The 25,572-nt window shown below is 37.7% G+C and overlaps 2 protein-coding genes across 2 annotated transcripts; one reads left to right on the forward strand and one right to left on the reverse strand.

The window, feature by feature from the left end:
* Nucleotides 1-471: 471 nt before the first annotated feature.
* Nucleotides 472-7,149, forward strand: LOC112617325 (integrator complex subunit 6-like; the record flags this gene model as incomplete). The annotated part of the gene is made up of 3 exons (XM_025374085.1): nt 472-843; nt 1,912-2,005; nt 3,968-7,149. Coding segments are annotated over 3 exons (560 nt in total), but the record flags the coding sequence as incomplete, so codon positions are not given.
* Nucleotides 5,167-25,572, reverse strand: LOC112617326 (serpin E3-like). The gene is made up of 7 exons (XM_025374086.1): nt 25,344-25,572; nt 22,573-22,782; nt 21,405-21,603; nt 14,699-14,799; nt 8,453-8,539; nt 7,918-8,001; nt 5,167-5,562 (listed from the first exon to the last, which is right to left on the reverse strand). The coding sequence occupies exons 1-7, from the start codon at nt 25,507-25,509 to the stop codon at nt 5,519-5,521; spliced, it is 891 nt and encodes a 296-aa protein (XP_025229871.1). The 5' UTR covers nt 25,510-25,572; the 3' UTR covers nt 5,167-5,518.

Here is a 25,572-nt window from a genome sequence, read left to right on the forward strand (position 1 = left end):
GAGACTCCGTCTCAAAAAAAAAAAAAAACCAAAAAAAAAAAAAAAAACTACCCAGTATTTACTTTTACCTCTAAATGATACCAGATGTATAAGGCATATTGAGTTAGGGCTCTCTAAGGTAGAGATAGATGACCGTGATAATTTTGATCATAGATATTTCATTGAAGTATCAACCTACTTGTTTCAATAAAATTGCCATAGAATAAACCAGAAAACTAAACTACTTGAAATCGACTTTATTTTTTCCTCTAAGGGCAAAAATTGTAAATATTTTGTAAATACTGTGTATGTGTCACATTGAAATCTACCGTATCTTTGGCAATGCTTAAGAACTATATCACATTATTTGTTAACTTGCATTAGTCGAGGAAATCAGTTGTGACTTGCTATAATAATGTTCTTTTGTAGCTTTATTTACTGTATGCTTTGAGACTGGGCCTCATAATTTTTTCCCCATATCTTTGTTTTTAGTTTCAGAGACCACTAATGATTCAATAATACATGATGTGGTTGAAAATCATGTTGCAGACCAACTTTCATCAGACATTACACCAAATGCTATGGATACTGAATTTTCAACATCTTCTCCAGCTGGTTTACTGGAACGGCCAACCAATCATATGGAGGCTCTTGGTCATGACCATTTAGGAACCAATGACCTCACTGTTGGTGGATTTTTAGAAAATCATGAGGAGCCAAGAGATAAAGAACAATGTGCTGAAGAGAACATACCAGCATCTTCACTCAACAAAGGAAAGAAATTGATGCATTGCAGAAGCCATGAAGAGGTCAATACCGAATTAAAAGCACAAATAATGAAAGAGATCCGAAAGCCAGGAAGAAGTATGTATAATAAGAGATGAACATCAGATCTGATTTCTGTATGTGCTCAAAAAAGCAAAAAAAAAAAAAAAAAAAAAAAAGGTCAAGTAACTGTAGTAAAAGAATAGATATGATTCTAGATCTGTCTTGAACAACATCTCAGTTAAGATTCTTTATTCATCTGACCAACACTGAATATCTTCTATTTCCAAGGTACTAGGTATGGTAGGCAGCAGGGACTAAGAGCAGAGCAACACTGTACAGATAAATTACATATAGTTCCTACCATGACAGGAACCCATAATCTTGAATATTCTTCTGACCAACAATGGAATTTAATATAGCAGCTAGCTCACAAACGATATACTGAAAATTAAATTACTTCATGTCTGTAAAGTTCTTGTCGTAGTGCCTACCATTATGTTTAATAGTTAAACTGTGATAGTGATATTATAGGATATGTTTAGGCCGAAAAACTAAAGTTACGAAAGCTATCTGGTATATGAACACAAAAGAACTTTGTGGGAAAAAGTTCAGTATTATTGGCATTCATTTAGAGGATGTTAACACATCACTTGCCCTGGGGTAGTACAGTGACCTGGGTGGTCCAGAAATGGGTACAAATCAGTCCTTGGAGTTTAGATGTTTATAGCCCTTGCAGAGTTTCATATGAAAACTTTAAACTGGAATAACACTCTTAACCTGTTTGGTTTTTACTCCCACTTCCCACTTACCCCATGTTAGCTGTTAGAATTTTAAACTGTAAGGATGGAGTTTTGTAAAGGCCACTTGTTCTTATTTTTTAGTGATACTATCAAAAAGCTATTTACTCATCCTTTTAAGCTTTATGTTTGATAACTTAATAGGAACTTTTACTTACAAAGCAGTGTTTGATTAGTTGTTTTATCTTTGTTGCTATGTACTTTTACATATATGTTAAAATATAAAATCTCTAATGAGTGGTGAAATTTTTATGTAGAATGTTTTTGTCTCAGTATATCTTAATATAATAAACTGCAAAAGAAGAATATTGAATAAGAATACAAATGAAAGGCACTTAATTTTTCTTTTTGCTTCTTTTGCTTCAAGAATATGAAAGAATCTTCACTTTACTGAAGCATGTGCAAGGCAGCTTACAAACAAGACTAATATTTTTACAAAATGTCATTAAAGAAGCATCAAGGTAAATAAATTATTGCATATAATGAAATGGTGATTAAATGAGTCCACAGTTTATACAGGCAGTATTTTAACAGTATCTGTTTTGCACTTGTGTTGTTTATAAATGTATATGGCATACCAACATATAAATTCTTACTCTTTTTTAGTTTATTGAAAGAAGTTCACTTAGAAAACAGCCACATACACATTCTTCAGGAATTATGGACCTTTTCTCCCTGCAAATTACTAGATACTTGGAGAATTCTTGTTTATTCTTCTCTGTAGCTTTTTGATATCTTTACATTAATATTTTGCAACCTTTACTTTTTCTTCTTTATGCATTAATATTGGTGACTAAAAATAACATATTTGAATGTCATTTATTTTTACATGGGAAAGCGTAATTAAGGGGACCAGAATTGGACAAATGGGCCTTATTCTGATTGTTTCAGTAGCCCAGGATCATTAGTACATTGGCCCTCTGTATCCCTGGGTTCCACATTCACTGGATTCAAGCAACCACAGATTGAAAGTATTTGGAGGTGGGGAAATGGATGGTTGTGTCTGTATTGAATATGTACAGGCTTTTTTTTTCTTGTCATTCTCTAAATAATTCAGTCTAATTCATATAGTATTTACACTGTGTTAGTATTATAAATAATCTGGAGATTATTTAGAGCATATGGGAGAATGTACACAGGTTACATGTAAATATTGGGCCATTTTATACAAGCGACTTGAGCATTCATGGATTTTGGTGTTCATAGGGAGGCCTAGAATCGATCCTCCATGGATACAGAGGGATCACTGTATAAAGAAGGTGGATAAAGGTTATAAATGGTAATTAAGAAGTGCAATTAACTGGAAAACATAGTTGCATGAGTTTAAAAACATTTTTTATTTTCCCTTCAATATTTTGGGGATTTTAGTATTATAAGAAAACTTGGGGCTTATCTTATTTGACCTTCTAAATGTAAACACACTTACACCTTGTCCCCCTGTCTCTTCTATGCTACACGTGAAGATTTTAGATAAAGTTGGTTTTTGTTTCTAGTTTTCTTTTCTTTTCATACTTTTGGAGTGGCTAGAGCATAGGCCAGTTTGCAGGATCAAGATAAGGCTATAACTTTTCATATACTTTTGAGTATTTAACCTATTATGCTCTTTATGGTAACATTCTGTCAGCTAAAACCTCATTAGGAATTTATATTCCCGGTATCTGTACTTCACTTCTGCCACCTTTTAGGGAATTGTGTAGTAAGTATTACAGTGGCTATTTATATTAGCTTCCAACTAGCAAGGAAGTAGGAATAAAATGTCCAGTGTCTTGGGATATTCTTAAAACCATCGGCAATTATGTAGACACAATTTTAGTCTGCCCATATTTGTTACTGAAAATCTTTAAAAGTTGTTACTTGAACTTTAACTGCTTGCTATACTCTGTATTATAGATGTCTATCCTTGATTTGCTAGCTTTCAAATTATAATAGAATACCATGGTTTTTAAATGCTACTGCCCAATTTTCATTTCTTCTTCCATTTTGTGGGAGTTTATATTCATACTTTGTTCACATTCCTTTCAACATTCAACTTGCAAAGAGCATGAGAAGAAGCTATTGAAGTATTTGCTTTGGGAGCCCAGATTTCACCAGAGTGTTTGCAGCCCTTGAATATATTTTGAATATATTAGTTTTTTGATTTTTTTGTTTGTTTTTTTCCTTTTTCTTTTCAGTTGTGGAAGGAACAACCTCTTTCCCATTGTTTAGGTATAGAGTGTTTTAGGGACAAACTAAAATACTGTACTGGTATAATAATTTGCTAATCTTTCAACATATTTTCTATTGTCATAGTATTGATTTTTCTATTTTCATTTCACTTTGAAAAATCTTCCCAAAGCAATTTTCTCTCCTTTTTTAAAAAAACTATACTGATATATACTATTCATTAAAAAGTAATTGAGAGTACTATTTATTTTTTCATACAGGTTTAAAAAGCGAATGCTAATAGAACAACTGGAGAACTTCTTGGATGAAATTCATCGAAGAGCCAATCAGATCAACCATATTAATAGCAATTAAAAGAAAATAGAATGTGGCCACTTATTTCACTATCTTCTTCAAATACAAAGTAAATACAAGACTGTTGTGATCTTGCATTCATTTTCTGACATGCATTGTTGGCTATTTGAAATACTAAAAGCAAATCTACAGATCCTTTTTCCATCATTTTACAGTGACCTTTTCTTCATTTTGGTTTATTTTTGTAATGTGAAAAGTATCACTCTAAAAAACATTTTTATTTAACAAACTAAAAATATTCCTCCAAATCTCTTGCTTGTCATTGACTCTTGCGTGTCAATTTCCCTCAGGTTCTATTTTCTTAAACCAACCTTTAAAATTGTCACCTCTGTTAAGGTTGAACTTTGCCAAAAAAAATTAAAAAGAAGTTACTTTGTAATTTTTGGGGAAAAAAGCACATACATTAAAACTAGGTAATGTTTTGTATATACAGTTATTTTGGATATATTATTGTAAGTTGTACAAATGTATTTTGAAGAATATTTAAGAAAAGCACTTTTGTTATTCCATCAATAAATGCTCTATTTTACTCTTGTGTGGTTTAGGAAATAATCACATTTAAAGTAATCATTTAAAAACGTCCTAAGATAATGGAATTTTAAAGGCCTTGCTTTTTAGCATTGGAAAAATACACCACTTGAAGTTCATGTTTGTTAAGCCTAACTGTAATTACATGTTACATAATCTGCATTGCCTTTTTACTATATGTTTGTAGTTTTTGTTGGCCATGCCAACATACTCCCATTTCTGCCTAGATTATGGGAATGACTTTGTCTGGGGCAGATAGATACTTTAAAAGCTATTTAAAAAGCAGACAACTTTGGATATTATTGGTTTCCTTCAACACCTTTTCGTTTCTCACTAGGATTGTGGGTGGCACAAAGTTGAAGCTGTTAGGGAGTGGTAGGTTTGGAGTGTACTACATACTCTGAAATATCTAGCCTTTAGCAGCTTTATGCCATGCTTGCAAAAGCCCACAACAAATTGGAGGCCTCTTTGTTCTGCTCTGCTGTTCTCACACTTAAACTCTGTTTTATTTATAAGCTAAATGGAAAGGAAACACCTTTAAGATGACTTTCCTCATTTTGCATCCCCCCCTGAGTTTCACAGGATAAGGAAAACCACAGTATTCATTCTCCACCCTCAATTCAACATGGCCTAGAATATCCTTACTGAGGAAGCGATCTTATGGCCTGACTCACCATTCATAGATCACTGCTGTGCCTTTTAGTGGTTTGGGGGTAACCGGTAGAAAAGAAGGTCAAAATAGATTTGGATTAAGAGTAGGCAAAATAAACTTATAAAATTTAAAAACTGAAGTATTTTTAGGTTTATGATATTGAAAACCACATACCCTTAGCTTTTTACACTTTATCAGAACATTTTTTAAATTTCAAGGGTATAGCAAAATTATAACTTTATGAAGAAAAGCATCGATGAAAGTGGAGAACATGCATTTAGTCTAGGGGATTTGAAACTCTCCCGATACTGAAGACAAACCCTGTCAAGAAAAAGAATTTAATATTATATAGTATTTTCATATGCAGTTCTTTAAACTTTGTTTACGTCTATAAAAATGCTTTTAAGTAATGCAAGATAACATTTACTAGGTGGAATTGTTAAGGTAATTGCCTGTAGTCACATTGCTAAATTCAATGAGAGTTACACAAAATCCAGAATATATTGTCTGTTCCTAAATTATATGTATTTAGATTCTGGGATTAGTAGGAGGGATTAGAAGTCATTCAGATAAAAATTCATACTTAACAAGAGTATCTAGGAAAGAGATTCAGCCTATCCCAGTATTTAGCAGCTTTCCTTATAAGAAAGTTTTATTTTCTTTTTCACAGATTGCTCATGACCTTTAATATATTTTTCTGAATGAACTCTGGAGGGAGGTGAAAAGTAGCAGTTTTGTTCATCCCTTCTTTTTGTCCTTTATCTCTCTGCCACTGTTCTCACCTCATCCTAAAACCTGGTCAGGAGAGTTTGAAACCTATTAGAACCAAAGGTTAATATCCCATCTCCCTCAGACTTTTTTCATTTAAAAACAAAAAACTATGGGTATATTAAATTAGTGAAAATACTTATTGTAGAATTACTGTCGGAAGGGGATTACATCTAGGGGGAACATCATGTCTTTTAGGCCCTTTATGTCACTGAATGACTTATGGCTCGACAAATGATATTCTTGGAAAGTTTAATCTTGAGGTTTTCAAATCTTTTTTTTTTAAATGTCTCCCATGTTTCCCATTTGCTGATTGATTCATTAGTTGGTCTTAGTAAGATTTGTCAGTTTGGAATAATGAAGGCTGAGACTCATTTCTAAACTCTTCCATAACCATCACCAGAAAAGCAGCCACTGTGTTGTGTGATGTGAGCTAATGCCTCCCAGATAGAGGTAAATAAAGTCACAAGGGCTATTAGAATTCTGGTGGATTGTGGAACTGGTTTTGGATTATCCTTATATTTTCATTCTGATTACTGAGGCAGTTCTGAAAACGCCTACCATTGAAATAGTGGTGTGTCTTTTCCTTGTTTAAGGATTTTACATCATTTTTATGCACTTGAATTCCAAAATCAGAATCTCTCTTTTACCTATCAACCTTTATTGGCTATTGGCTTTTGGCAATGACCTTTCTGTTCAAATGTAGTCCTGTCTCTTTGTTTCTTTAGGGAGTAGAACCTGTCCTTTTTTTGATCTTTCATTTTTTTGACGTGTTCTTTCTGAGAGAAGGCTCTCTGCTGCCTGTTCTGGGTGATAAGTGATATTTTCATCTAATCATTATGGGGTTGGGATGATCATGGTGAAATACTAGGAAGACATATTCTGTTGATGGACTTTTTCTCCCCAAATAATCCCAAATAGATTATTTTCTAGTGAATGGTTTATATCTTTCTCGTCACAAAAATGTTTCTTTGATTTCTAGCACGAGGTACAGCAGGATGCAAATGATTCTCAGATAAAATGATGTTGACAGTACTTCCTTAACAATTTATGTAAAACTATGCATAATTTTCATTATCCTAACTTCTGACATTTTTTCTCCATAAATAAAAATAATGCCTGATGTTTAGTTAAAGTAGATCCACCTTTGCTTGATTTTATTAGTCTTGTTCTATCCTATTTCTTTTTAATACACTGTTTAGACTTGCCAACAACTCTTAACTGAGAATCTCTTTTCCTTCCTAGGCTAAGTAATTGTGAGTGGGGGAGGAAGAACATTAAGAGAAATAATCTAAAGACTGTTCAATGTTGTCGAAGCCTAAGGATATTTGTGTGTCCTTCTGATGTACTGAGGCTTTGCCGGTACCACACCATCTTTGGATTACCATAAGGTTATGTAGTAGGACTTAAAAGTAGTAGGGCAAACATTTGATTTTTGAGAAAGATCAACAGAACAGTATAGAAATCCAGGTGCATTCATTAGAATACAAGGATCACAAGAGGACTACTCTGGTATACTCTAGTGACCTGAAGAAAAAACTCTAAAATGATAAGAAAGCTAGGGGACAAAGGGGAAAAAAGGGAAAGATTTATAATTTATTTTGCTTTCATAATTTTTCCAAGTATCTTCAGAAGTAGAAATCTATAGCATTTTTAAAAAATCTACATTAACTATATATGAGCTGAGAGAATGAGAAGGTAAAAAACATGGAGGATAAGTTTCTTTGTACTTATGAAATAGTTCCCTTTCTTAGGATACAAGACAGCAACTAGGAAGCTTCTGAAGCACCATAAAAACAGCTAGAAAGAATGCTTATTTTTGAGGGGATAGTGGACAAATGAGCCCTTGTTGCTAGAGAGACACTGATAAATAATTTATCTGAATCCTGTCAAAAAACACTGTAATACCTGTGTTAGGTTCTCTCAGGAAATAGATGAATGGCCGATCTGCTTTAAAAGTAGGAATCCGAGACCTTTTCAATAACAGCAGAGCTGCAGGAAAGAAAGAAGAATCCCATTGCATTTTCTGTGCATTTTTAAGAAAATAACTATTGGTTATGAAGTAAGTTTTATACCATTTTTTAAAAGAAATCAAAGCATCCTAATGGCATTTCATTGTTTACTGTTGTGATGGGGGTGCAAATGGGAAAATTAAAAGATGCCATCTAGCCAATCCTGTCTCCTGTTTTGAACACATTCCATGGAATAAATTCCTTATTGAAGGTAACTTTCAGAATGATTTTTATAGGATGGGTATCTCCTCTTCCCCATCATTTTTCAAAAACTTTTTATTTTCTTTAGTGTTCCTTTTTAAAAAATGCTATACCACACCTGAACTTGGGGGTTATGGAAAGATTCAGAAGTGTGAAGATTCAACTAGGTAAATTTAAGAAAGGTAGATATGGGTGAGCAGTGTGACTGGGTATTCTCTGTTTGAACATACCTGTGGCTCCAGATGCCTTGGTGCCTTCCTCTAAAACTTCAATCTTGGCCTTGTGGATTGCTTCAGAAACATAAAAGCCATCTTGGCCTAACCGCAGAAAATGATAGAAATGTGAATTGCTCATTAACATTTTTCTAACACATTCTTTAAAAATGTACTTACAAAATTTATAGTATCCAATGCTGCTTACTGTGTAGCTAGGGAAAGAGTGGAAAATTCTTGTTTTTGTTTTTACTGGAAGCTCAGGTAGCTGTTTGGAAAATTCTTAAGATTCAATATGTTACCAAACTTTCAAAACTTTTAATTTGTTAAATATATGTAATCTCTCCCAAAATAATATTCAGAGCACTGCCCCATTTTTTTTTGGTGGTTCATTTTCAGAAATGATTTCTAGTTAATACTACAATCCCTCCTTCAGCCAGTATTTCCAAAACTTCAGTGATCATAAGAATCACCTGGTTATGTGTTAAAATGCAGATTCTGTAGCCCAGGAATCATTTTCACCAAGCTTCAGAGATCATTTCCCTTGAATGTCTTTTTGGACTGCATTTTAAGAGCCACTTTAAAATGACAAAGTCACAGGATTTTATCACAGGCTTTATTGAGGCACAATTCAGAGTAATATGAATGTGTCTAGTGTTGCATGACTGCATTCTGTATACTTAGGTGTATCAGTTATGCAATTAATATGCCTCATGGGCTAGAATCTACAAAGCAGAGCGGTTAGTATAAATGTTCTATGTGCTAAGTTTCACAGATTATAAGTTTAGCAAATAGGACTAAGTGATAATTTAGAGGAATTGGCTGATTTTTGTAAGCTAATCATTAACCATTTTTAAACAGCTCCAAAGACGAAAGGATACTTGATGACACAGTAAAAAATGAAAGATTTAGAACCAAAAGAAACTTAAGAAATCATTCAGTCCAATCCTTTCATTTTAGAGTGAGCTGTTAACTCATCTGAGATCACACACCTGAAAAGCAGAGTTGAGAATATTCTGATTGAAAGCCCACTCCCATCCCACCCCTCCACTCCACTCAAACATTCCCACCTTTCAGAAAGTGTATGCTAGTCAACTCCAACATGCCACTGGGAGGTATCTGTGGCATGAATGTTAAAATAATCAGTTTGATGAACACATACGTGAGGGAGCTTTGTTTCATCTTAGACTTAACGCTTAAATTGGTTTGTGTTTGTCACACACATACGGGAGATAGCCCATGAATGCCATGAGAGAATAAAACCAGACCAAAGTAAAGAATATGCGGCATTCCATCCATCTTGTAAGTAAGGTGTGCACAGAATGTTGTGAGTTGGCTATATTCACTGTAAGGAACAGGTATTTTCCAGCATCAGTGAAGGGGATAGGAAGGGCCAGAGGAAGTAAAAATCAATAGAAACATTCACTAGTGTCACTTGTCCTAAAACCAGTGAAGAATTTGATTTATTTTAGCAGTTGGTATTTTTCTGTAGGGTCTTTAAGAAACAAATTTCACTATCATTAATAATTATCCCCTCTTACTAGCTAATTAAGCAAACTGAAATGCAGTGCCAAAGTTACAAAGAGAGCTTTAGGGTTAAAGAATGGTTATTTTATGAGAGTCATGAGAGGGTTTTACTAATTTCCATGACTTCATTACCATATGGGATGGTGACTGAACATTTTAAATGAATGTTGGTGAAATAAGCAGAGATTCACTACAAAACCCCTTATCAGCTAACATGTCTCTGTGTTAGTCTGGGCACCTTGTAGTGTGAGAAATGGGACCAGTTGATGTGGATGAGTCTGGTTAGATGGTCCAGGCTATTTCAGTATTTTGAAACTGCAACTGAAGAGTTTCATTTAAATGGTTTCTCTCCATCAGACTATAAGAGTGGTCCAATAATTGACATATGTTTGCACAGCCATAAACCAAGGTCCATAGCCTATGCATGCCATGCCCCAGCATCAGCATCTTTTAAATATTATCTCTGGTAAGAGTTGACATTTCAAAAAGACCAACATATGTGATAAAAATGAGAATTTGGGAGTCATCTGTGGTTTTGCATTTTTCCTCCTGCTTGATCTTATATTACAGATTCCTATTATTTTTTATTGAGTACCTTTTGAAATATTTCACAACTAATGAACCTAGAAGAAGTCAAGCACAAAGGGATTCTCCTGGTCTTTTTCTACTCCCCTGAAGTGTTGACAGCTGCTTAATGCCATTGAGGGGCATACACCCTGTTTTCCCAAAAGTTGTTCTCAAGATTGTTTACAGGTGGCATTCTATAAAAGGGTTCCACGATTAATTATATGTGGGAGATACTAAAGAGTTTTGCACTCATGTTTTCAGTAGGGGACTTCTTAGAGCTGCTAATCTGCTAACTTTTATAGTGGATCTCTACGGGACAATTATAATACGTGGTGTTAAACCATGGAACCACCCACACCATTCTCTGTCCCAGATTTACAGGATTAGCATTTTGGGAACATACTTTGGGAAACTGTAGCCCACCATAAACCCCCTTGCTCCTACAATACATTCTGTATACAAAGCAAAGGGGTGATACTCTTCCTACCCTCCTTGCTGGCATACTCTCCACTCTTCTTCTGTAACATCTTCTAGGGTGTTTATCTTCCTTTTTAGACTATTAGCTCCTAGAAAGCGTAAATGATGTCTTAATCATTTTAAATATTTCTTTGCCCAACTTACATTAAGAATACTTGGTACATAAATGTGTTTAGTAAATGCTGGATGAATTAATAATAGACACCCCTTACCACTATACAAATGGCCTTAATATTCTTTAACCTTGTTAAACTTGTAAGGAAATGCCGATTGGTGTTTGTAGAACCGTAAAGGCATGGCATAGGATGGGTCATCTGCAAGTCTCAGCCAAATGATTGTTTCAGTGCTTTGTTGGTGGAGACCATTATTCTTTGTGTGTGGCTGGTCATACTCAAAAGTTTAAAAGGTGTGGCTGGTCATACTTAAAAAGTATGACCATACTTCGTAATATGATGTTGTATAAACATTGTGTCCCTACATTTAATCCTCAGCTTCTCATAAATCAGGATAAACATATCATTTGCTGTTTTGTCTTTACAATTATTATTTTCTGTAGGCAGAGTTAGTGGCTTTTAAAACGTTATTGCCAGAACTTGTTTCTAGTTTATCTTTTTCATCTTGTCACTTAGTTGCTAACACTAAGTGTTGGGGAGAGGAGGAGAGAGAGAGAGACAGACATAGTACCCAGCCCAGGATAGAGAGAGAGAGTGCTAAGAAGAATCTGAAATGGCCTTTGAAATTAGGCTATGGTTAGTTGCTTTCTGCATTTGTCTCCTCTAGCCCACTCCGCACCTCTTTCTATTGCAATTCTGACCAGACATCTGGTGTGGCATGAGTTAACTTATGTAACTTCCATACTCAACCAAACAACTCTGGTAGTTTGTTCATTTAAGTCATAGTAACAGAGAACTTGTACTTCTTACCGAGCAGAGATTGAAAACTACCTACTTACAAAAGCCAAGAAGACAGTTTCTTCAGAGTTTCAAGTTTGTGCACAAGGAGTATTTTGTGGACTAGGAGGCATGGGTCTATATCAAAGCCTGCTGATCCTAAAGCCAGTGGGATTGCTTAAGAAGAGTATCTTTAGCTGGCATCTTCAGTGTGAGTGAAATGGGAATTACTCTTAAAAGCTGCATAACATCTAGTATCAAGGAGACTGGGGGGAAATTACACTCTGGTTTCAGTTGGGCCTTGAAATAATATTTAATGAGTCCTTCAGGCAGCAAAAAAAATATTTGATGCCAAGAAGGAAGAGATGAGTGACTTGTAAATGGGGAAAGAGAACTTGAGTAAAACGATTCTGGGACCGAAAGGCCAAATGTCTGCTGTGGTTGTTGCAGTTCCATCAATAGCACAAAACTGCTTGGTAATCCCTTGTAAACTGGAAGAAGAGAGGCCAGCATTTTCTGATCACTTACTCTCCGGCAAGGTCTCTGCTGATGCCATACTTTATGTAAATGATTTTGTTTCTACAATTAAGGTGTGTGGTGAGTGGTAGCTACCCCCATTTTAAGAATGAGGAAACTATTTCTTGGAGAGATTTGGTGGCCCTGTCTCTAGAATATTAAGATGAAAGCCAATTTGGGCAGAGAAGTGGTTAGTCTCTTGATTATGTTTAAAGAAGGACATTAAGAAGCAATACTTTGGTTGGCAATCTTTTTCTATAAAGGTCCAGATATTAAATATTTTAGCCACTGCAGGCCATATGGTGTCTGAGATCTCAACTACTCAATTTTGCTGTTGTAGCAGGAAAGCAGTCATAGATGATTTATGAATGAATGAGAGTGGCTATGTTTTAATTAAACTTTAGAAAAGTAGGTGGTAGGCCATTGTTTGCTGACCCCTGCTTTAGAGGAACAAAACTTCACGAGAGAAAATTACCAGGCTGGCACGTTTTGTCAGTAGGAAATGTGCCATCACTTGGCACATGATAATTGCTTGATAATTATTAAATAAGCCAGATCTGCCTGCCTACCTTTCTGCTGGTTTGAGCAAATATAAGTAGATTTGAATTGCATTAAAAAAAAAAAAAAGAGGTTTGGTATCAAAAGGTACTTTTAAAACCAAGTTACTTATTAGATCTTGCCAGAGGAGTTTGTGGACCTTGGAAGTCTTCACCAATAGGGGAGCTACATGATGTGTGTTAAGATCAGTCCTGTTTGAGAACACAGGGTTGATGGCACATTAGAATGTACTTTTAGGACATAAAAGGGAGAGCTTTAGGAGTTATGAAGGGACAGTCAGTAAGCCCTAATGATTCACTGAATATAGTGATGTAGAAGGAAAGGTCAAGAATGGTCTTAAAGTTTGGAACTCTGATTTTCAAAATCACCACCAACAACAGGGATGCCATGAGTGAGCTCTGGAGTTGCAAGAAGACACTGGTTAGATTTTGCACATTATCAAACATAGAATTCTCTTAAGTTCTTCATCCCTTGCTCTTTCCTTGCCCTCTGATCTTTTCTCTTCAGTATTCCTCCTTTCCCTGAAATGTCAGATTATGCCTGTGTCAGTAAGGAAAGTTTCTGTTTGAGTCATTTGACCAAGTCAACAATATTTACTTGGTATCCCACTGTGTGCCCAGCATCGTTGTGGACACTATGCCCAAACTTGACTATTGCTTTGCTTATCTCTTCGCGTGTTCAGGCAATGAGTACAGAGCTGGTAGATTTTAAACTCTCTAGAATAGATTCTCACTCCTGTGTTTTATTTGATAAGTAACTCTGTCAATCTGGTCACATCTAAAGCCCAAACCAAGACTTCTTTTGTGGGTCAAAATCTCAATTTTCCTGTGATTGCTTAAGAAGGAAGATTCTGAGCCAAAATTTAGAAAAGTCCACATTATGATGTTCTAGAATTCAAAATAGTGATTTTCAAGCTCTTCAGGTAAGGGAAATGTCAAGGCCAATGGAAATACCAGCTACAGTATCATCTTTGCACAGATAATTTAATATCCAGAGCAGAAACAAACCTGAGCCTCTGAGTTGGCAATAGTTTAGTTAATGGTGTCTTGAGAGGATTGTAGAACATAGGTTCTGGCATTCACTCCCTGTTTATATTTGATATAAATTCCCTATCATAAGCAAACAGCATGTATTGATTGGTAGTAGCAATTCAACTATGTGCAAAGAAATTCAACATGGTTGGTGGAAAGGAGAACATTTTAAGGCAAGGTTGTAAGAGCCTGGGTAATTTGAAGAAAGGAAATTGGACAGATGAGGGAAAGTTTCAAGACTAGCTTATTAGAAGAGGACAGAGAAGGTATAGGGAAGGAGAGAGGAAAAGGGTGTAGAAACAAAGGGTGCCTGTGAAGCTGATGGAACAGCAGGAGGTCATAATGAAGAATCTATTGCTGCAGCAATGCCTTGGGTCCACTCCTAGTCATGACGGTTAGAGGGAGGGTCTCTTTATTGTGTATTGTGGACATTGACCCCATCGTGAAGGTGGTATCTGAAAACCGTGATTAAGGCCTGAAGAAACATCCCTTCCTCACAAGATCTAACCCAAATTTGACTGTTAGTAGAAGCAACACATTTTTATATCAAACAGAGCACCTTTCTTAATCTTTTACATAATGTTGACTCTGATTGTTTACCACTGAAGGCTCTGTGGAAACGAGAATCCCTTAATCAAAGTATGATAAAACTGCCCCAAACACAAGGCTAGAAAGTTTGGAAGAAGAACCATTTTTACCTGAAATTCCTTTTAAGTTAGCTTTGAGTGGATCGAAAAGATCAGTGACTCCCCAAGAATTTAAAATGCTTTTTAAGTTGAATTGATTTTGGATCCTAAACCTGAAAAGCAAAAACAAACCATCAACTTTCAAAATTCTCACTCAATATGCTTTCGTGCACACCACATGAAGTCCGAAGTCCCTAACTTGGAAGTCAGGCTGGCTCCACCAGATTTATTTCCAGCTTCATCTTCCATGGTGCCTTCCCATAAGCCCTAATCTGACCACACAGAGCTCTTCCCCACCTCTGTACTCTTGTTCCTGCTGTTCATTCTAAGTCTTCCCATTGACTTTGATTATCTTTTAGTTATTACCCATTTTTCAGTTGTTACCTCCTCCTCCTTTTCTTCAGCTATTTTGTGACCTTTGGTTCTTAAAGCCCCATTAACACCTTGTTTTGCTCTTATGATATATAGAACATTCTGCTGCCTATTAGCGTCATTTATGATATTGTAAACTACCTGAGAAGAGTGGCTATCCCAATTCATTTTTTAAACACTTTTTTTTTTTGAGATGGGGGTCTCCCTATGCTGCCAGGCTAGACTCGAACTTCTGGCCTCAAGTGATCCACCTGCCTTAGCTTCCCGAGTAGCTGGGACTACAGGTGTGCCCCACTGTGCCAGGCTCCAATTCATTATTATTTCTTAATAAGAATTAATATAATGAGTGCTTACATTATGCTAGATACTATAAGAGCTTTATGTGGATTATCTCATTTCATCTTCATATAACTATGTTATTATTATCCTCATTTTACAGATGGGAAAATCAAGACTTAAAGAGTTTAAGAAACTTGCCCAAGATGACATAATGAGTATGTGATGGACCTCGATTCAAATCAAGCCTGTGTGTGTGCAGAGTCCATGCTCTAATCACCTACATTTTGCTACCTCCCATCTCGTGTGGCATCTCACTTATAGTAGGTGCAGAAAAGAGGCTGTTGACTAATTGCCTTATTGACAATTAATAGAGTATTTTATTTAATAGAGTGTTTATACTGGATAAAATATATTTTCATATTTGCTGTGTGCAGTTTATGCCTTTGGAGCACAGTAGGAAAAGAATGGAACTTAAAGCCTTGGTTTTCCTAGTAAACCCTTTGAGCATAAAGAATCAGCACACCAATTTTATATTTCCCCAGGAACAAGGCATTTAAAGGTTTACTGTTGAAAAATCCTTTAAAAGAGCTGCTGATATTATTTTTCTTTGAAAATATAAAAGATCAAAGTGAAAATTAGATGGTCTTTTTCTATAGATAATACAGAACTTGTAGGAGAGTAAAAATATTGAATAAGACCATTTAATATCAAAGGTCTTCATTGCTATACAAGACAGTGTGACTCATACTTTAACCAAAAATATCATACTTTCTCATAAAGGTATATTTTGAATCTTCAGAATAGTTTCCAAAAAAGAAATATACTTTCTCCAAATATGCTGACATTTCTCAAAAAAATTTTTGGACCATCTCTTATGAAATTTTCTTAAATACTGAAAACACATCCTTTTTGAAACCTCCAGTTGCTGAAACAGTGGTTATGAGCATGAACTTGGGAATCCAATGTCTGAGTTTGAATCCTGGATCAAGTAACTACCTGCATAACTAGTAACCTCCGCGGGAAGTTACGTTACTTCTGTTTGTCTCAGTCCTCATTTGTGAAATGACCATAATTGTAATGCGTGTTTGTAGGGTTGTAAAGATTAAATGAATGAATCCTTGTAAAGTGCTTGGAACAATCCCCAGCACAGCCCATGCACTTACTGTTACCATTGTGATTTTTAAATTATTTTTCAATTATATTGAGAAAGTTAATTAAGGGCTATTTGAAACTAAATGTGATTTTTGGTGGGTGATACATTTTTTGTAAACTAAAAACAGCAGTAAAAGTTAGGTATGACTATAAAAGCTTAGAGTGATTGTCTTGTATGGCTATGAAGGCAGATTCAGAAGAAATGCTACAAAAATAACTTGATTAAAAAAATACCCTTTACCAATACCAGACAAGGATATTACAAGAAAGACAAATTACAGACCAATATACCTTATGAATATAGATGCAAAATCTTCAACAAAATATTAGCAAATTGAATCCAACACCATATAAATCTCACCATGACAAAGTGGGATTTATCCCAGGAATGCAAGGTGGCTTCAACATATGAAAACCAATTAATATACTATACCATATTGATAGAATAAAGGACAAAGGCCACACCACCATCTCAATAGATGCAGAAAAAGCATTTGACAAAGTCCAACACCCTTTCATGATTAAAAACAAACAAACAAACATCAAACATACAACAAACTTTGGATAGAAGGTAACTTCCTTAAATTGATGAAGGGCATCTACAAAATCCCCACAGCTAGTATCACACTTTACAGTAAAAGACTGAAAGGTTTCCCCCTAAGATCAGGAACAAGACAAGAATGTCCACTCTGACCCCTTCTATTTCACATGCTACTGGAGGGTGAGTAGGACAATTACATGAGAAAAAGAAATAGAAGGCATCCAGGTTAGAAAGAAAGAAGTAAATCTATCTCTGTTCACAGATGACTTGGTCCTATACATAGAAAACCCTAAAGAATCCACACACACACACAAAAAAAAAACCTATTAGAGCTAATAAATGAGTTCACTGAAGTGCAGCATACAAGTTTAAGATACAAAAATCAATTGTGTTTGTATACACTATAGAACAATCTGAAAATAAGTAAAAATTCAAAGGAGTCAAATACTTAGAATAAATTTAATAAAAGAAGTGCAAGACTTGCATATGGAAAACTACAAAACATTGTTGAAAGAAAGAAAAACTTAAAGGAAAGATATTCTGAGTTCATGGCTTAGAACACTTAATATTGTTAGAAAGTAATACTCGCCAAATTGATCTATAGATTCAACACAATCCCTGTCTAAATCCTTCCTGCCTTTTTGGCAGAAATTGACAAGCTGATCCTAAAATGTATATGAAAATGCAAGGGGCCCAGAATAGCTAAAACACTCTTGAAAAAGAAGAAAGTTGAAAGACTCACACTCCTGATTTCTAAAGTCACTACAAAGCTACAGTAATGAATACTGTGTGGAACTGGCAAACAAACATCTATGACTATAGGATAGAATTGAAAGTCCAGAAATAAACTTACACATTTATGGGCAATTGATTTTGAAAAAGATGCCAAGAAAATTCAGTGGAGGAAAGAAAAATCATTTTAACAAATGATTTTGGGACAAAGGGATAGATACACAAAAAAGAATGAAGTGGAATCCTTACCTCATATGATATACAATGATTAATTCAAAATGGATTAAAGACCTACATATAAGAGCTAAGCCTATAAAGTTCTTAGAAAATAACATAAACCTAAATTTTTGTGACCCTAACTAGACAATGGTGTCTATTCAAAAGAATATGGCATCAAAAGCACAAGAAACAAAAGGAAACATAGATTAATTGAGCTTCATCCAAATTAACAACTTTTGTGCTTCAAAGGACAGCATTGAGAAGTGAAAAGAAAAACCACAGAATGACAGAAAATATTTACAAATCGTAAATCTGTTAAGGTACTAGTATCCAGAATAAAGAACTATTACAACTCAATAATAAAAAGACAACAAATTTAAATATGGGTAAATCATCTGAAATAGACATTTCTACAAAAAAGACATTTCTCCAAGTACGTGAAAAGATGCTCTACCTCATTAGTCATTAGGGAAATGCAAATGAAGTGCACAATGAGATACTACTTCACACCAACTAGAATGACTAAAATAAAAAGATGGTCATTAAGAAGTGTTGACAAGGATGTGGAGAAACTGGATTCCACACACATTGCTGGTAGGAATGTAAAATGGTGCAGTGACTTGGAAAACAGTCTGGTAGTTCTTCAAAAGGTAAAATGGAGGGTTACCACATGACCTAGTAATTGCATTCTCAGGTGTATATCCAAGATAATTGAAAATATATATACACAAAAAAAAATGTGCACTTGATTGTTTCTAGTTGCCAACAAGTTAAAACAAGTCAAAATGTGTCTAGGCACCCAAATATCTATAAATTGATGAATAGGTAAACAAAATGTAGTATATCAATACAATGGAATATTATTCAGTCATAAAAAGGAAGACAGTATTGATTCATGCTACTATGAACCTTGAAAATATTATGCAAAGAAGCCAGACACAAAAGGCCACATATAGTATAATTTCACTTACATGAAATTCTGGAATAGGCAAATCTATTGAGAGCAAGTAGATCAGAAGTTGCTGGGAGGTGTGGAGGGGAGTTGGGAGTGACTGCTAATGGATATGGGGTTTCTTTTTGAGGTGATGAAAAGGTTCTGGAATTAGTAGTGATGGTTGCACAACTTTGTGAATATACTAAAAACCTCTGAATTGTGTACTTTAAAAGGGTGAATTTTATAATATGTGAATTATATCTTGATTTTTTAAAAAAGAAACACCCCTAGAAAAGCATAAACCACACACCACAATAATCAGCAGCTCCTGGGAGGAAGGGCAAAACTCATTTTGAGTATGTGGGATCTGGTGGATTTTAAGAAGATATATATTATGTCTAATATCAAAACACTGTTCAGCCTTCTATGTTGACCTAATAATCAGATGTTTTATTCATTACATACATATTTGACATTATTAGTCTTTCTTGTGGGACATCACATGATTGTGGTTATAAATAACCCTTAACACATTCTTGGTTTTCTTGATTATTTCTTTAGTATGCTAAGCATCCCTCATGAAGATTAACAGTCCCTATGCACTTTTTTATTTATTTATACACAAAAGGTTACTTTGGAAGCTAGACACCATAATTCATCCAGAATCTACCAGTGCACTGCTTGGTGATGTGTAACCTGAAAGCACATCTCATAGTCACACAATTTTGCATTGCTACCCACAGTGTACAAAATTTTTTGCTCTTGTTAAACAAAAAATGCCTGCTGACTGTAGAGCAGGTCATGCTAAAAGAAGAATGAGTGATTTGAGAGAATGAGAGGTAAATTCCTGCCTAAAAGCTGACTTTGTGTCTTTCATGATCCAAAGCTTATACCTAAATCTAGACCTAAGACAGTTTTTACTTTTTCTGTTTTGTTCCCCAAAGGATTTAAAGCTAGCTTAAAAACAAACAAACAAACAAAAACTTGGTTAGTTTTACTTGTGAAATAACTTAATTTTCCAAAAAACCTCTATCCTTCTTGGACAGCAGTCTTGGTAGTCTTAAGGAGATTTTAAAAAAAAATTATCAGAATGAGGTTAAGTGCTAACTAATAGTTGTGTTACTAAGATTTCTGCCTTGCCTTGCCTTCCCCGCCTGCCAGCGTTTTTCAGGATCACTGCTTGAGGGTTTGAGACTTCTAAAAGCAGAATCAGGACAGTGGAGAGTTCTCAGTGGAGCTGGGCATTTCCCTGGGGTCTCTTCCAGGGAAGAGCTGCTCCAAGATGAGGCCCACCATCTGTCTCTTAAACCCAAAAAGGTTGTGGCAAATTCCCGCAGCAGCCTCCTTTTTCTCTCTACTTTTGACATGGAACGCTGCTCTTCCTTCCCTTGCCAAGTTTCTCTCAAATATAATAGGAAGATTAGGGTTGCTTCTGCTCCCTCCCTGAGAGATCTGTTGAAATATTCAGTCTTTGTGTTTTGGTTTGGGTTCCAAATATTTCGTTTTGAGAGATACACTTTACCTTAGAGTTAAGTGCACCTTTTGCCCTGGGCTATGCCAGATCTCACTTTAGACCTTGGCCCTTAACTTGCTGGGTCTCTCTTTGTATGTTTTCCTTCTAGTGCATAGATTTATTTTTAACTCCTTGAGGGAGTACTGCCGAGGACTTTGCCTTTGCCTACTGGAAGTCCAGGCAGTGGAGAGAGGCCAAGGCAGCTAGTGGCTACTGGACAACATTCCTTGCTTAATGCTGGTCAAAAAATGGTTATAAATGTACTCTGATTTCAAATATATCACAGAAGCTCATCATTTAAAGAAGCCCTAGGAGGAATCTTTTTGTAAAGTTATAAGTTTTGCTAATATATTTTGTTTTGAAAAAGCAAAATAGAATGCTGCCACTTCACTTTTTGATTTGTATTTGTACCTATTGGGTCTTCTTAAAGGAGAGTTCACCTCCATTTAGAAAGAATGAGAACCTTCTGCATAGAGACTTAAAGTGTCATATTTTTATGTCTTAATTTGGCATCTGATCAGAATTTTATCTGTACTTGCTCAGTTACATAAGTCATCTTATCTCTTTGGTTTTGGAAAAATGGCAGTTGTATACTCTTACGATGGGATAAGATTTGGGGAACGTTCCTACAAGGGAACCATGAGCATTTCCTCTCCAAAAACTGGTTGTGGCCTAGGGCTGGATCAGGGGTCCTCGGGGGGCTCCAGTCCAGCCCAGTGAAGGCAGAATATCTTGTCCTGGGAAGACTCTGGGAAGTTAGTTCATTTCAGTCTGTGCTGTGAGCTAGCCAGCGGTGGCTCTGAAATGGACTCAAACTCTAGGGTCACTTCCTCTTGGCCTAACTTCTGGGGGTACACATTAAACAAGTCATCCCAGTGGCTAAGCACAGACCCTAGAGGCAGACCATCTGTGTGCAAATCTACGCTCTTCTGACTGCTGGCTGCACAGCACCTGTGAGGGGGACTCAGCTGCTCACCTGGGCAGGAACACATCCATCCTGGCTCTCCTCAGGCTGGTGGTCCAGAGGTGGATGGTGCTGGCTGTGAGGTGTGGCTCAGTGTGGCTCAGGGGGATGTCTTTGTCACGGGGCACCACCAGGAACAGACTCACTGCACTTCCCAGGTAAGGCAGCTCCAGCACCCCCACCTGATGTCCTGCGGTGTCTTGGAACTGACCTGAGGGTACAGTGGATCAGAGGTCAGCTCTGTCCCACGAGCCAGGAGAACAAACCAGTGCCAGACCCTGAGAGAGGCTGGCTCAGAGGACTGGAAACAATAAAACGGAGCATCCACCCCACCCTCAGGAGGCAGTTTCAGGCCAAAGACTGTTGGGTGATATGGTCGTTTTATAAAAATCCTAGACCTAGAGTCTTTAAGATACCCTCACAGGACCAGAGCCAAAGGCTCTGTAGGGCTGGGTATGGGGGGATGATGGCACATGCAGAACCACATAGAGTAGTGCCACCTTATCCTTGGCAGATATGCTCCAAGAACCGCAGTAGAGGCCTGAACCTGTGGATGGTAATGAGCCCTGCATATACTACGTCTTCTCGATCTGATAACCGAGATGGCTACTAAGTGACTAATCAGCGTACTGTAGACAGATGCTGGACAAAGGGATGATTCCTATCTCAGGTGGAACAGAGAAGGACATCAGGAGATTTCACCAGACTATTCAGAAGAGTGTGCAATTTAAAACTTGAGAATTATTTGTGAAATTTTTCATTTAATATTTTCTGATGCGGATAACTGAAACTTCAAAAAGCAAAATCATGGATAAGGGTACAGGGTACTACTGTACCCGGCCTTAAAGGAACAGCCAATTCAATCCGGGCCTATTGTGCCTGCCAGGGTGGCAGTTTGGTCCAAATTCTACTAGTGCAGAAGGAAATGTCAAGCATGAAACTGAGTTTCTCTTCCACATCTGTGTCTTTTCACTGTCCTGTCAGAGCACACTGTCCAACACTCCTCTCTAAAGTCTCCGGGCACCCTAGTCTTTCCTTCCGCCATGTGCGCCCAGTCCAGCAGATGGACCCTGCAGAAACACATCCCGATCCCTTAGGAGCAGGGACCTGGTCTCCTCTCTCCTGCCCTCCGGCCCGGGCTTCCTCTCCCTTTAGACAAACCAGCAGGGGCAGAGCTCACCGTAGTTGACCTCGGCCATTTGGTGCATCATGGGGACCTGAAGGACGAGGCCCTGGGCACAGGTGAAAGGCAGGATCTGTGTTTCTGTGGAGGAGAATCTCTTCCGCCAAGTGCCTTGGAAGGACATGGTGCTCACAAGCACAAGCTGAGCAAATGCTGCACCAACTTGCTCCCACGGCCAGCCACCAGGGCCCTCACTGGGGCCCTCACCTGCAAGCAGGAAAGCAAGGGGGCCGTGGGTTAAATGTGCACTGAAACTGAACCGAACCCAGTGCATGTGTGGACAAGGAGTTAAATGCTAAAGTTAAATGCAGAGTTAAAACGTGAAAATGAAGGTCTTTTTGCTTAAGGTGGTTTCTCTTCATCTTACAATATCTTTTCAATTTACTTAAGAATATTTAATTCCCTGTCTCAGCTCCTTGTGCTGTCAAGGACCCAAGGCACCAGGAGCTGCTCTCAACTTTTGGGGACTATTGAGTGATATGGTCATTTTATAAAAATCCTAGACCTAGATAGAGTCTTTAAGATACCCTCACAGGGCCAGAGTCAGAGGCTCTGTAGGGCTGGATATGAGGGTGACAATGATACCCCCTGCTGGGGGATAAGGGTGTGGAGAGGGAAATGGAAGTGAGAACTCAGAAGTCCTGACACCTGCATGACCACTCAGGGGAGGTGGGGGCAGTGAGGCATCTCTGGAGTTGAGTTGGTGGCATATTTATTAAAATCTGTTAATTGCAAATCAATATGTGTTTATAACTAGCTGTTGCTGAAGACCCTGCTTTTTATTCTTTTCTGAACAGGTTGGGATGCTGCTACTGGTTCTGTTTGGGGCCATTTCCTAGGAATTATTAGACATTCCCTCCCCAGGCAGACCCTTGGAAGGAGTATGTGCTGTGATGGGAGATCCTGCACAATGTCGCCCCCAGTCCCCACCCTGCCCTGCTGCTGAGCTGAATCTCTCACTGAGCCTTTGCTTTAGACAACAATATTCAAGGTATGGTCTTTGGAGGGCTGCAGTTAAAATTTCATGCAGTGCCAGAAAGAGGAGAAGGCAGACCACCCCTAAGGGGATAGTTTTTGTCCCAGCTGTTTATTTGTTTAATAAGCACACACTTTATGCTAGGCTCTGTTCTAAGTGCTTTAGCAAATCCTCACCGACTCCTCCTAACAGTTCTATTGTTATTCCCTATTTCACAGGTGAGGGAACTGAGGCTCAGAGAAGTTGGGCAAGGTCACATACTTATGAGGGGGTGAAGCCACCATCCACCCAGTTAGCCAATGCAATGTGGATTGCATTGAAATAGAACCCCAGCAGCTCCATGGAAAGCTTGGATTTGAACCCAAGCAGCCTGGCTCTGGACTCTGTGCTCTGAGCAACTGAGCCAACTGCCCCTTTTTCTTAGAGGACAATCAGCCTGCATTGGGAGCTGCTTCTCTGGCCTTATGCCCTGGCAGCACAAGGATCTGAGCAGGGAATTAAGCATATTTAAGTAAATTGAAAAGACATGGTAAAATATGAGAGCAAGAGAGAGAACTTTATCACAAATGATGTTAATTTTTGCATTTAATTCTGCCATCCTTGTCCATACACTCACCGTTTTCCATTCAGTCACAGTATACATATCACTTCCTATTCTGCTTTTTTTTTTTTTTCTTTTTTTTGAGGCGAACTCTCGCTCTGTTCCCAAGCTGGAGTGCAGTGACACAGTCTTGGCTCACTGCCACCTCTGCCTCCCGGGTTCAAGTGATTCTCCTGCCTCAGCCTCCCCGAGTAGCTGGGATTACAGGAACATGACACCATGCCCGGCTAATTTTTTGTTTTTTTAGTAGAGATGGAGTTTCACCATGTTGGCCAGGCTGGTCTCGAACTCCTGACCTCGTGATCTGCCTGCCTTGGCCTCCCAATCCTATTCTGCTTTTTAATCAACACTGGGTCTTGAATGTTCTCCACATTGCTGTGAAACTTTTGAAATGATCAAGGATGCTGGAGCCAGACTACCTGGGTTAGAATTCTGGCCTGTGGACCCTGGGCAGGAGGCTGAGCTTTCTGTGCCTCAGTTTCTCCAATTATAGAATGGGGAGAGTAATAGCGCCTACCCCTTAGGATTATTGTGAGGGTGAACTGAGATAATCAACTTGGAGCAGTGCTAACTAAATGAACTAAACACTCGGTAAGCGTTCATTATTTTAATTATCTTTTGTAATAATTACAACTGCATAACATGCAGGTGCTGTGCTACACTGATTCACCCCTCATTGCAGGGCAGCGAGGCTGTTTGTAAGTCTCTTTATTCAATAACGCTGAGCTAAACATCTTATTGTGTGTAACTTTTTCTTAAATTATTTCCTTAATCTACATTCCCAGGAAACCCTTTTTTTGGCTCCTGCTGCATTTTGCTGTCACAGGTAGTTTATTATAGATGACAGCAGAGCTCAGTGGGCGAACAGTTGCATGGGACAAAGCCTGTGGGGTCCTCTGAGTTGGGAGGCTCTGAAGAGCACACTTCTTTGTTCTTGTGTGTTCTTGTGGCTCACGTGTGTGTATATGTGTGCCCATGTGTATATTTGTGTGGGGGAGGGTCAGAGCAGGAAAAGTGGCAGAAAGGGACTCAGTGTCCCCTTGTCATTCAAGGGTAGGATCTCCTAAGAGGACAAACTTCTACTGTAATTGAAGATGGCCTGAGCACCATGGCCTCTGACAAGTGATGGGTGAGACTCTTTCTCTGCAGCCCTCTGACTTAGCCTTATTGAAATGGACAGTTTTCTTTTACCTGCAGTCTGTCTGGAAGCCCCTTCGCTAGTCTGGATGGCGGTGCTGTTGGGCTCACCGAGGTCGGCTGGTTCCAGGCTGCTGTTGGCCCACCAGGAGACCTGCTCCACAAAGCAGGGGGACAGCGGTGTTCCCACTTGCACAAAAAGGCTGCAGGCCAGCTCCATCTCGGCGCCTTGGCTGGAGGTGGGTATTGTGGCATAAACAGCATGCAAGAAATCTTTCACCCT

The sequence above is a fragment of the Theropithecus gelada genome, unplaced genomic scaffold, assembly GCF_003255815.1.
Source record: "Theropithecus gelada isolate Dixy unplaced genomic scaffold, Tgel_1.0 HiC_scaffold_16034, whole genome shotgun sequence".
In the NCBI taxonomy this organism is placed as follows: domain Eukaryota; kingdom Metazoa; phylum Chordata; class Mammalia; order Primates; family Cercopithecidae; genus Theropithecus; species Theropithecus gelada.